Here is a 13,790-nt window from a genome sequence, read left to right as displayed (position 1 = left end):
GACTGACTGCAATTGTGCAATTTCAGACTGCCAGATTAATCTTTATAAAAATACATAATTTTGCATATACTCTGTACAAGAAAAGTACGTAGTTATGATTTTCTCCTTTTACATCTTTACAACATGATTTTCCAAAAGTATGCTATATTATGACTCCCAGCAGAGGTGGTAGAGGCCGAGACAGTAGAGCAATTTAAATATTCATGGCATAGACGTAAGGATATCCTTACAAAGAAATAAGGATCCAAGTAGAGGGTTTGAGGTAACAATATGGTTAAAAGGGGGGGCAGACTAGATGGGCCAAGTGGTTCTTATCTGCTGTCAAATTCTATGTTTCTTTGACTGCTGACTGAGCAATTTGTGTGTTCACCCAGCTCAGTTTGATATTTGGGAAAAGGTTTTATTCATATCTCAATATTTACTGGACAGTTTAGGAATAAATGAAACCATTGTATTGTCTTTCAAAAAAAGAGAAGAAAAAAAAACAGCCTAGCTGAACTGATTTCTATTTTTATCTTTTTTTTTTTTTCTTTCTTTTTACTGACCCTGGTTTCCCATTGAAAGATGAGTTACAAAGATTGTAGTAATGTGAAGTGACAGAATACTACAGTCTTATGGGTGCTGGATAAAAATATGTAGGCACTGGGGAGGGGGGGCACACAAATCTTTGTGTGGTATGAATGATCAATGCCGTTAAATCTTAAATGCGTTATTAACCTTGCATTTATTTGAAAAACTGCACTACACCATAGCAATCACTTTCTTTGTTCGAAAATAGTTGGCACAATACACATAGGGTAATCCACCCATAAATTAATTCATGTTAACCATTTATATAAAACCGTAATGCACATTTGAATAAAAAATAACGTATAATATAACTCCGTGGAGTGGGACACACACCCTTAATATACAGTATATGATATCACACAAATTTGTAAAACAAAAATCTCCTATATAATTGCCCAGATCTGTCACTCTATGACTGTGTGGCTAACGCTGGGAGTGGCTAGGAGCTCTCATTGGGTTAGCAGCAGGTCTGTCACACCCAGTCCACAGTTGATTGGGCGAGAAACGCCCTCCCACACAGGTTACATCCAATGGGAGGCTCTGTCTTTTGGCTGCTGTGTTCCCAGAGCAGGATTAACAATGGGGCTGATGGAGCTGCAGCTCCAGGCCCACACCCTAAAAGAGGTCCACTGCATCTGCAGCAACATACCCTCCAACAATTTACACACAAAAATCGGGACAAATTCGATAAGGGTGTGTGGCCTCGGGTGCAGTGGTTAGCCACGCCCCTTTTCCTATACTTTCAATGGAAGTTTGGACAGCCAAAAATCGGTAGACCATAAAAAAAAGGTACTGTACCTGCCAAAAAGGAACACTTGGAGGGTATGCCACTGCATCTGCAGCAAGTCTCTGTGCTGTAGATAGGGAAAAAAATCCTTTTACTGCAGCGTCCTATGGGGGTCATTCTTACCTGATCGCTCACTGCAGTTCATCGCAGCGATCAGGTCAGAACTGCGCATGCGTCGGCGCCGCAGTACGTCGGCGCATGGCTGACAGCCGACGGCTGTCATTGCCTAGCGATCGCCTGTGCATGATTGACGGGCAGAAGCGGTCGCTGGGCAGGAGGGGGGGCACGGCGGCGCTTGGCCGCCGTTTTGTGGGCATGGTCCGGCCAACACAGCCGCTGTGACCAGGGCACCGACGAGTAACTCCAGGCCAGCCGCAGGAGCTGCGCTGGCTGGGAGTTACTCTTCAAGTACAAATGCATCCCCGCTGTGCGATGCTTTTGTACTTGTGCGGTGGGGGGGCGGCCTGACATGAGGGGCGGACTAGCCCTGTGCTGGGCGTCCCCCCGCGTGTCCGTGTAAGTGATTGTAGCTGTGCTAAATGTAGCACAGCTACGATCAGGTCGGAATGACCCCCTATGTCCTTCTGCCAGTCCGCCTGCCCCCTCCGGCATCAACATTCCCCACTCCCTAACCGCGGTGTAGGTGGAACAAAAGCTGCTGTGGCCACCGGCATAGATGTGTATGAAAGCGGCGCAGCGGAAGGCTTTCATAGCCCTCCTCGCGCCACATACTCTCTGAGCCCCGGAGCCTCCTCTGCGTGTGATGTCACAGAAGTGCCTCCCCACCACAGTCGCGCACAGATCCCCAGAGGCCCTGACTCCGCAATACAGCAATTGGGCTGCCGGCCTGGAAGCCCCGAGATCGCTAATGTAACGGATAGAGTGTGTGATATCGCGGAGGGTAATGTCTGGACGCTGAATCAATGTAAAAGGTGACAGTGCTGTGCAGTGTCACAGACAATGCACAGCATTCTCACCTTTTACATTGATTCAGCGAATCGATCAGTTCTGCCAGCCAGTCACTATTGTTAGCGCTGGTGTCCCAACGCGCCGCATTACAGGGAAGTAGACACACTAAATAAACTACAGCTCCCAGCAGCCCTTAGTGCCGAAGCATTCTGGTGCTAAGGCCTGCTGGAAGCTGTAGTTTATTGAATTTATCTTCCCTGTAATGCGGCGCGTTGGGACAGCGGAGGTAACAGTAGTGATTGGCTGCTGTGCAAATCTCCGGGAGAGCCACTGCCAAAGGGACGACGGCAGCCTAGCTGCTTCCAGGAGAAGAAGCAGGAGAGAAGCATTACCCGCCACTCCCCCGCTCACAGTACCTCCGGGCCCCATCTGCAGCACCCCCACACCCTCCTTACACATTATCTCTGGTAGAGGTAACCAGCAGCACTACATAGAGGGGCACAGGAAAATATGATGTAAGGTTACAGTGATTGCACAATGCTAGGAATTTAATTGCACGTGACATACAAAATGTTCTTCACTTATTCATTATGGCAGGTTTGTTCTGGTAATTTGCATATGCTATGATGGACATTTCAGCATCATTTTTACTGTTTAGATTAATTGCTTTAGATGATTGTGAGATTGTTGCCTAGAAAGGTTTCCTGCAGTATTTATTCCATTGCTGCAGCTTAAAGACCATTTTCCTTCCCTAGGGAGCAAATAAAAAGAGTAAAAGACTCAGATGATGTTCCTATGGTACTTGTTGGTAACAAATGCGATCTGCCAACGAGGACTGTAGACACCAAGCAAGCTCAGGAGCTGGCCCGGAGTTATGGTATCCCTTTCATTGAGACGTCTGCAAAAACGAGACAGGTATCTAAATATTGTTTTGCCTATTTTACATAAGACTTGTCGTCCTGCATTCTCCTCTATAATTTGGTTGTGGAAATATCTAATTGGTGTTTGTTGTGGTCATTCTATTAAAGGCAAACTGTTAGTTGTGTGTCTGATATGGTGTCTCTCCCACTCCATGAATGACAGACATGTTAAATGATTGATTTTAGGAGGATTGATTTAATTGTTTTATTATGAAGGGTTAACATTGTGCAGCGCTGTATTGGGAATATTTATCTTTCACATTAGTCTATACATTATTGGAGCGTACAGTTTTTTGGGGAGATGTACTAATCCTTGGAGAGAGAGAAAGTACCAGCCAATCCACTCCTAACTGCCATGTTACAGCCTGTGTTTGAAAACTGACATTTAGAAGCTGATTGGTTGGTAGTTTTTCTCTCCAAGACATAGTACATATGACCCTAAATTCTCTTCCTCACGAGCACTAGGGTCTGTATATTATTTTACCAAAAGTAATTTAATCTAGCTGTATGTTTTTGGTGTGTAGGAAGAAATTCACATAGGTAGGGTGCTCTCACAATCTAGCCTATGACCTCAATGTTATGAAGCAACAATGCTAACCACTGTGCCCCCAAGGGAGGATGTCTCCTTGCATCACCAAGAGAGCATGTGAGGAGAACAGAAAGAATTGTAAGGGCTTGTTCATGTGAGAATACTTAAATATGCAAATACAGCAAAGGTATCTGCATATCTCTTGGCGTCCGTATACTTATGTATTGCGCTTATGTAGATGAGCCTTCAGAATGTATATTTAATGACTTGTTTAATGACTTGGTGTGCTTCCAGTGGAGGTATTGCATGTTTTCTGTGCAGAATGGTATTTTCAAACACACGGGTCCGGATGTAATGAAGTCAGAGTTGGCCAGAGGTGCGGGTTCCTGGCCGAACTTGGACATTTATTTTATTTTTAAGCAGCAATCATGCCTTGTAAATGATTGCCACTTTAAAACCCGCACTTCCGGCCAACTCGGGCTTTATTACATCTGGCCCCTTGCGTTTGAAAATACCATTCTGCACAGAACAGTAAAGAGGTTGACGTGCAATCCTTTACATAGTATTTGGAGTTTTGCTACTGATCCCAATCTAGCAGTGGGCTGTCGGTGTAATAGTACGATTAACCTACATTGGCATAGTAACGCTCTGTATGCAGTAGGTAAAACATTAGAGATTCATAACGGGTATATTAATGATGATTTCCATAAACAAAATGTTATCATTTATGTAAAAAAGCTGGTTCTTGAGTCTCGTTTAAACAAACCGTGTTTACACACAAATTGTATCCTCAGGGTGTTGAAGATGCTTTTTATACGCTGGTTCGTGAAATACATCAATACAGGATGAAAAAACTGGACAGTAATGAAGACAACAGCCAGGGCTGCATTAAATTGCCGTGCACTCTGATGTAATTGGGTAAGTGCTAGGGTAAAACATAAGCATGCATGGAACTTTTACATCTGTTTTATTATTTTCATTTGTTACTGTGTGTTAGGCCAAGTTGTTGTATTCTGCTGTCCATCATCCTTGTCAGAGCACTTTTTGAAAACGTGCCCCATGGTAGACTGTAGCTGGGAGAGCATGAAACCTATTCTCCAATTTAATTACATTTCTAGTACAATAGAGTACTGTAAGAGGACTTGCATTGAGTATAAGATCATAGGGCGGTATTCAAATGATATCACGCCCAATCACCTTTCTAAAGTGATCCCCATTATCGCACCAATAGTAATCAGGTTGAGCTGTGTAAAGGGTTTGGCGCCCTGAGCTGAAATGATGGGTATGGAAGGGGGTGAAAAGAATTGAATACCGCCGAGTTCGTGGATGTTATGGTCTTATGTGTTTTCCCAATAGTTTTGGTTGATGATAGTGGTAAAGCAAGCTTAAATATGGCTGCTAAATACAGTACTTGTAACCAGTTGTATGATATAGGGGTATATGCAATTGCGGTCGAATTCCCGAAATTGTCGAAAAACGAGACTTTTTCGCCAAAAAAAAAAAAAAATCGACAATGCAATTCAGTACTTTCCGTCAAAAAAACGGACTTTCAAAATTCGACTTTATGAAATTCAACATTTGTCAAATTCGACTTTTCTGCAATGGTACAAATGCGGCAATTCGACAAAAGTATATTCAATTGAAGTTTGGAAATTCGACAACAGTGCTTTTAGACAGTAAATTCGTCATTTTCAATCCGCCACACTTTGGTGGGTGAATCTAATAAAAAAAATTGAAAACATGTTTTTTTTGGTGTTTTTTTTATTGGTAATAGCATATCTATTTATATTAGAAGGGATTAGGTACTTGGTTTGTCTTTTTGGGAGGCACAAGTATTATTTATATATATTTTTAAAAACATTTTTTTTTTTTTTTTAGATGGAATGGTAAAATCCCGGAAAAAAATGGCGTGGGGTCCCCCCTCCAAAGCATAACCAGCCTCGGGCTCTTCGAGCCGGTCCTGGTTCTAAAAATCCGGGGGAAAAATGGACAGGGGATCCCCCGTATTTTTAAAACTAGCATCGGGCTCTGCGCCTGGTGCTGGTGCAAAAAATACGGGGGACAAAGAGAGTAGGGGTCCCCCGTATTTTTTACACCAGCATCGGGCTCCAATAGCTGGACAGATAATGCCACAGCCGGGGGTCACTTTTATACAGCGCCCTGCGGCCGTGGCATTAAATATCCAACTAGTCACCCCTGGCCGGGGTACCCTGGGGGAGTGGGGACCCCTTCAATCAAGGGGTCCAAACCCCCCCCCCCCTCCCAGCCACCCATGGGCCAGGGGTGAAGCCCGAGGCTGTCCCCCCCCCATCCAAGGGCTGCGGATGGGAGGCTGATAGCCTTGAGAAAATGACAAGAATATTGTTTTTTCCTGTAGTACTACAAGTCCCACCAAGCCTCCCCGCAAGCTGGTACTTGGAGAACCACAAGTACCAGCATGCGGGAGAAAAACGGGCCCGCTGGTACCTGTAGTACTACTGGAAAAAAAATGCCCAAATAAAAACAGGAGACACACACCTTGAGAATTAAACTTTATTGCACACCTGCCGACACACACATACTTACCTATGTTGACCCGCCGACTGCCACGTCTCCTGATCCGACGATCCGGGGTACCTGTGAATCAAATTATACTCACCTCAATCCAGTGTCCAGATATAAATCCTCGTACTTGGCAAAACAAATAAACGCACACCCGGACCAGCGGACTGAAAGGGGTCCCATGTTTTCACATGGGACCCCTTTCCCCGAATGCAGAGACCCCCCCCCGTGACTGCTGTCACAGAAAGGTCTCTTAAGCCAATCAGCGAGCGCAACGTCCTGGCACTCTGCTGATTGGCTGCACGTCTGAGCTGTCAGACAGCGCATCGCAAAGCCTCTCCATTACTTTCAATGGTGGGAACTTTGCGTCAGCGGTGAGGTCACCCGCGGTCAGCGGCTGACCGCGGGTAACCCCACCGCTGACGGCAAAGTTCCCACCATTGAAAGTAATGGAGAGGCTTTGTGATAAGCTGTCTGAGGTCACACGCGCATACAGCCAATCAGGTGAGTGCAACTAAGTAGCGCTTCCTGATTGGCTGAAGGGACCTCTGTGACAGGAGTCACGTGGTGTCCCGGCATTCGGGGAAAGGGATCCCATGTGAAAACATGGGACCCCTTTCAGTGCGCTGGTCCGGGTGTGCGTTTATTTGTTTTGCCAAGTACGAGGATTTATATCTGGACACTGGATTGAGGTGAGTATAATTTGATTCACAGGTACCCCGGATCGTCGGATCAGGAGACGTGGCAGTCGGCGGGTCAACATAGGTAAGTATGTGTGTGTCTGCAGGTGTGCAATAAAGTTTTACTCTCAAGGTGTGTCTCCTGTTTTTATTTGGGTATTTTTTTTCCAGTGGTACTACAGGTACCAGCGGGCCCGTTTTTCTCCCGCATGCTGGTACTTGTGGTTCTCCAAGTACCAGCTTGCGGGGGAGGCTTGCTGGGACTTGTAGTACTACAGGAAAAAAACAATATTCTTTACATTTTCTCAAGGCTAACAGCCTCCCATCCGCAGCCCTTGGATGGTGGGGGGCAGCCTCGGGCTTCACCCCTGGCCCTTGGGTGGCTGGGGGGGGGGGGACCCCTTGATTGAAGGGGTCCCCACTCCCCCAGGGTACCCCGGCCAGGGGTGACTAGTTGGATATTTAATGCCACGGCCGCAGGGCGCTGTATAAAAGTGACCCCCGGCTGTGGCATTATCTGTCCAGCTAGTGGAGCCCGATGCTGGTGTAAAAAATACGGGGGACCCCTACTCTTTTTGTCCCCCGTATTTTTTGCACCAGCACCAGGCGCAGAGCCCGGTGCTGGTTTTAAAAATACGGGGGATCCCCTGTCCATTTCCCCCCCCCCCCGATTTTTAGAACCAGGACCGGCTCGAAGAGCCCGAGGCTGGTTATGCTTTGGAGGGGGGACCCCACGCCATTTTTTTCCGGGATTTTTCCAGTTTTTACCCGTTTTTAAAAAAACGGAAGAAAATCCGTCAAATCGGCCGTTTTTCGTCAGCGGGACTGTCGAATCCGTTTTTTATTGCATATGGTCAATTTCGGCACCCACTTGCTGAAATTAGACTGTCGAATTGAAAAACGGCCGAAAAATTGCCGCGATTCGCCGCTAATTGCATATACCCCATAATATTTTAAACAACTAGTCTGCATAGCTACGACTCGCATTCCCACTCTGCCAGAGTCAGACAGCCCTAGTTTTGGAAACCAGGAGCTGCTGAAAGTACCAGCACGAAGGGCTTTAGGGAGGAGAAGGGCTATTTATTTATTTATTAATTTATTTATTAACAGTTTCTTATATAGCGCAGCAAATTCCGTTGCGCTTTACAATTTGATGGCTATGCCATTCATAGCTAATACAGTTACAATCGGTTTGATGAGCCAATGGTCAATTTCATATGAATTACCAAGATCATACAAACTCTGTGTGCATTATAAATGATTACTTTACACTAGTTTCATAGACCACGAACTATCGGTATCATATTGTTATATATCTATAGGATATATAGCTACATTTTTATAAATATCATATTAGATATTTATAGAATTAATGTGTTTCATTCCATAAATGGTTTACTGTGAAAGTGTAGATGAATGTGAACTTTACCTTAAACAGTAGCTTGCAATCTAGGTTCTCAGACCCCAAGTAGTTCATGTTTTCCAGGTCTCCTCACAGACACAAGTGAAATTAGCGCCACCTGTGGAACTTTTTAAATGTGTCAGTCAGTAATGACTATACCTGTGCACCTGCTAGGTGAGCTGGAAAACGTGACTGTTTGGTGTCGGAGGACCAAGTTCGAGAAACATTGACCTAAAACCTTTATATGTGTCAAAATTTTACGTGGAGTAGAATCCATTATCCCTGATTCCACAATGTTTTACAGCAGTATTTCCCCAATCTCCGTCCACAAGGCATACTAACAGTCTAGATAGGAATATCCACACATTAGTACAGAAGCTTAAATCAAACGAACTGAGGTACTAATTAAGTCATCTGTGCTCAAATATGGCTATCCTGAAAACCTGGACTTTCAGTGTGCCTGGAGGACCATGGTTGGGAACCCCTGGTTTGCAGGATATTTCTTTTATACATAAAAGGAGGGGATGCTTAATTTGAAAGTGTAAGGGACTTTTTAGGTATATCGTCTAGTGTGTACCTGACTATAGGTGTATGGCTGGTTTAAGCAAGTAACAGGTGATGGTTGGGCGTTCAATAAAACCTTTATTTTTTATTTCTCTAACGTCCTAGTGGATGCTGGGGACTCCGTAAGGACCATGGGGAATTGACGGGCTCCGCAGGAGACAGGGCACTTTAAGAAAGAATTTGGATACTGGTGTGCTCTGGCTCCTCCCTCTATGTCCCTCCTCCAGACCTCAGTTTGAATTTGTGCCCGGACGAGCTGGGTGCTACTTAGTGAGCTCTCCTGAGTTTGCTAAAAAGAAAGTATTTTGTTAGGTTTTTTTATTTTCAGAGAGATCTGCTGGCAACAGACTCTCTGCTACGTGGGACTGAGGGGAGAGAAGCAGCCCTACTCACTGAAGATAGGTCCTGCTTCTTAGGCTACTGGACACCATTAGCTCCAGAGGGATCGTACACAGGATCGCACCCTTGGTCGTCCGATACCAGAGCCGCGCCGCCGTCCCCCTCGCAGAGCCGGAAGGCAGAAGCCGGTAACAGAAGCAAGAAGACTTCAAAATCGGCGGCAGAAGACTCCAGTCTTCATATGAGGTAGCGCACAGCACTGCAGCTGTGCGCCATTGCTCCCACACTAAACCCACATACTCCGGTCACTGTAGGGTGCAGGGCGTAGGGGGGGGGGGGGGCGCCCTGGGCAGCAATTAGAGACCTCTTGGCAAAAGTGGGCATATATACAGTTGGGCACTGTATATATGCATGTGCCCCCGCCATATTTTTACACAGAAACGCGGGACAGAAGCCCGCCGCTGAGGGGGCGGGGCTTCTTCCTCAGCACTCACAAGCGCCATTTTCTCTCCACAGCTCCGCTGAGAGGAAGCTCCCCAGGCTCTCCCCTGCAGAATCACGGTAGAAGAGGGTAAAAAGAGAGGGGGGGCACATAAATTTGGCGCAAAAACAGTATATACAGCAGCTACTGGGTTAACACTAAGTTACTGTGTGACTCCTGGGACATATAGCGCTGGGGTGTGTGCTGGCATACTCTCTCTCTGTCTCTCCAAAAGGCCTTGTGGGGGAACTGTCTTCAAATAGAGCATCCCCTGTGTGTGTGGTGTGTCGGTACGCTTGTGTCGGCATGTTTGACGAGGAAGGCTATGTGGAAACAGAGCGGGAACAAATGAATGTGGGGTCGCCGCCGACGGCGCCGACACCCGATTGGATGGATATGTGGAAGGTTTTAAATGATAATCTTACTTCCTTGCATAAAAGGTTGGATAAAGCTGAAGCCTTGGGACAGCCGGGGTCTCAGCCCATGCCTGATCCTATGTCGCAGAGGCCGTCAGGGTCTCAGAAGCGTCCACTATCCCAAATTGTTGACACAGATGTCGACACGGATTCTGACTCCAGTGTCGATGGCGATGATGCAAAGTTACAGCCTAAAATGGCTAAAGCCATCCGTTACATGATTATAGCAATGAAAGATGTGTTGCACATCACAGAGGAAACTCCAGTCCCTGACAAGAGGGTTTATATGTATGGGGAAAAAAGGCAAGAGGTGACCTTTCCCCCTATGTGAAAAGGCTTGGGAATCTCCAGATAGAAAACTGCAGATTTACAAACGGATGCTTATGGCGTATCCTTTCCCGCCAACGGACAGGTTACGCTGGGAATCCTCCCCGTGGGTAGACAAAGCTTTAACACGCTTATCCAAGAGGGTAGCCCTACCGTCACAGGATACGGCCACCCTAAAAGATGCTGCGGATAGAAAGCAGGAGGGTATCCTGAAGTCCATTTATATACATTCAGGTACCCTACTAAGGCCGGCGATTGCGTCGACCTGGATGTGTAGTGCTGTAGCAGCATGGACAGATACCTTATCTGAGGAACTTGATACCTTGGACAAGGATACTATAGTACTCACCCTGGGGCATATAAAAGACGCTGTCCTATATATGAGAGATGCTCAAAGAGACATTTGCCTACTGGGCTCTAGAATAAATGCAATGTCGATTTCTGCCAGAAGGGTCCTGTGGACTCTGCAATGGACAGGCGATGCCGACTCAAAAAGGCACATGGAGGTTTTACCTTACAAGGGTGAGGAATTGTTTGGGGACGGTCTCTCGGACCTGGTCTCCACAGCTACGGCTGGAAAGTCAAATTTTTTGCCATATGTTCCCTCACAACCTAAAAGAGCACCGCATTACCAAATGCAGTCCTTTCGATCACAAAAAGGCAAGAAAGTCCGAGGTGCGTCCTTTCTTGCCAGAGGCAGGGGTAGAGGAAAGAAGCTGCACAATACAGCTAGTTCCCAGGAACAGAAGTCCTCCCCGGCTTCCACTAAATCCACCGCATGACGCTGGGGCTCCACAGGCGGAGCTAGGCCCTGTGGGGGCGCGTCTCCGAAATTTCAGTCACAAGTGGGTTCACTCCCAGGTGGTTCCCTGGGCTTTAGAGATTGTGTCTCAGGGATACAAGCTGGAATTCGAAGAGATGCCCCCTCACCGTTACCTCAAATCGGCCCTGCCAGCTTCCCCCTTAGAGAGGGAAATAGTGTTAGCTGCAATTCACAAATTGTATCTTCAGCAGGTGGTGGTAAAGGTTCCCCTCCTTCAACAGGGAAGGGGTTACTATTCGATCATGTTTGTGGTACCGAAACCGGACGGTTCGGTCAGACCCATATTGAATTTAAAATCCCTGAACATATACCTGAAAAGGTTCAAGTTCAAGATGGAATCGCTCAGAGCGGTCATCGCAAGCCTGGAAGGGGGGGATTTTATGGTGTCTCTGGACATAAAGGATGCTTACCTTCATGTCCCCATTTATCCACCTCATCAGGCGTACCTCAGATTTGTGGTACACGATTGTCATTACCAATTCCAGACGTTGCCGTTTGGTCTCTCCACGGCACCGAGAATATTTACCAAGGTAATGGCGGAAATGATGGTGCTCCTGCGAAAGCAAGGGGTCACAATTATCCCATACTTGGACGATCTCCTCATAAAGGCGAGGTCCAGAGAGCAGTTGCTGATCAGCGTAGCACGCTCTCGGTAAGTGTTACAACAGCACGGCTGGATTCTAAATATTCCAAAGTCGCAGTTGATTCCTACGACTCGTCTGCCCTTCCTGGGCATGATTCTGGACACAGACCAGAAGAGGGTTTATCTCCCGATGGAGAAGGCTCAGGAGCTCATGACACTGGTTAGAGACCTATTAAAACCAAAACAGGTGTCTGTGCATCACTGCACGCGAGTCCTGGGAAAGATGGTGGCATCATACGAGGCCATTCCCTTCGGCAGGTTCCATGCGAGGACCTTTCAATGGGATCTATTGGACAAGTGGTCCGGATCACATCTACAGATGCATCGGCTGATCACCCTATCCCCCAGGGCCAGGGTGTCTCTCCTGTGGTGGCTGCAAAGTGCTCACCTTCTCGAGGGCCGCAGATTCGGCATTTAGGACTGGGTACTGGTGACCACGGACGCAAGCCTCCGAGGGTGGGGAGCAGTCACACAGGGAAGAAATTTCCAAGGTCTGTGGTCAAGTCAGGAGACTTGTCTTCACATCAACATCCTGGAACTAAGAGCAATATACAACGCCCTACGTCAAGCGGAGACCCTGCTTCGCGACCGACCGGTGCTGATTCAGTCAGACAACATCACCGCAGTGGCTCATGTAAACCGCCAAGGCGGCACAAGGAGCAGGGTGGCGATGGCGGAAGCCACCAGAATTCTTCGCTGGGCGGAGAATCACGTAAGTGCACTGTCAGCAGTGTTCATTCCGGGAGTGGACAACTGGGAAGCAGACTTCCTCAGCAGGCACGACCTCCACCCGGGAGAGTGGGGACTTCATCAAGAAGTCTTCACGCAGATTGCAAGTCGGTGGGATCTGCCACAAGTAGACATGATGGCATCCCGCCTCAACAAAAAGCTACAGAGGTATTGCGCCAGGTCAAGAGACCCTCAGGTGATAGCTGTAGACGCTTTAGTGACACCGTGGGTGTTCCAGTCGGTCTATGTATTTCCTCCTCTTCCTCTCATACCCAAGGTGCTGAGAATCATAAGAAGAAGAGGAGTGAGAACAATACTCATTGTTCCGGATTGGCCAAGAAGGACTTGGTATCCAGAGCTGCAAGAAATGCTCACAGAGGACCCATGGCCTCTGCCTCTAAGACAGGATTTGTTGCAACAGGGGCCCTGTCTGTTCCAAGACTTACCGCGGCTGCATTTGACGGCATGGCGGTTGAACGCCGGATCCTAGCAGAAAAAGGCATTCCGGATGAGGTTATTCCTACGCTGATAAAGGCTAGGAAGGACGTGACGGCTAAACATTATCACCGTATATGGCGAAAATATGTTGCTTGGTATGCCCCTACGGAGGAATTCCAGCTGGGCCGTTTCCTTCACTTCCTACAGTCGGGAGTGACTTTGGGCCTAAAATTGGGTTCCATTAAGGTCCAGATTTCGGCCCTATCCATTTTCTTTAAAAAAGAACTGGCTTCTCTTCCTGAAGTTCAGACGTTTGTAAAGGGAGTGCTGCATATTCAGCCCCCTTTTGTGCCTCCAGTGGCACCTTGGGATCTTAACGTGGTGTTGAGTTTCCTGAAGTCACACTGGTTTGAGCCACTTAAAACCGTGGAGTTAAAATTTCTCACGTGTAAGGTGGTCATGCTATTAGCCTTGGCTTCAGCTAGGCGTGTGTCAGAATTAGCGGCTTTGTCACATAAAAGCCCCTATCTGGTTTTCCATATGGACAGGGCGGAATTGCGGACCCGTCCGCAATTTCTGCCAAAAGTGGTGTCATCTTTTCATATGAACCAACTTATTGTGGTGCCTGTGGCTACTCGTGACTTGGAGGATTTCGAGTTACTAGATGTGGTCAGGACTTTGAAGGTTTATGT

General features: G+C 47.0%; 1 protein-coding gene across 1 annotated transcript in view; it reads left to right on the top strand.

Annotated features, from left to right (window-relative positions):
* NRAS (NRAS proto-oncogene, GTPase) overlaps window positions 1-13,790 on the top strand; it is an 87,675-nt gene that overhangs the window by 60,811 nt on the left and 13,074 nt on the right. Inside the window, exons 4-5 of the mRNA XM_063955433.1 lie at window positions 3,022-3,181; window positions 4,510-4,633. Coding sequence (XP_063811503.1) covers window positions 3,022-3,181; window positions 4,510-4,629 — 280 coding nt within the window. The 3' untranslated portion in view covers window positions 4,630-4,633. The remainder of the gene's footprint in view (window positions 1-3,021; window positions 3,182-4,509; window positions 4,634-13,790) is intronic.

The sequence above is a fragment of the Pseudophryne corroboree genome, chromosome 2 (genome assembly GCF_028390025.1).
Source record: "Pseudophryne corroboree isolate aPseCor3 chromosome 2, aPseCor3.hap2, whole genome shotgun sequence".
NCBI classification, from domain to species: Eukaryota; Metazoa; Chordata; class Amphibia; order Anura; family Myobatrachidae; genus Pseudophryne; species Pseudophryne corroboree.
Note: the sequence above shows the minus strand (reverse complement) of the source record. Positions and strands in the feature narration are given on the sequence as shown.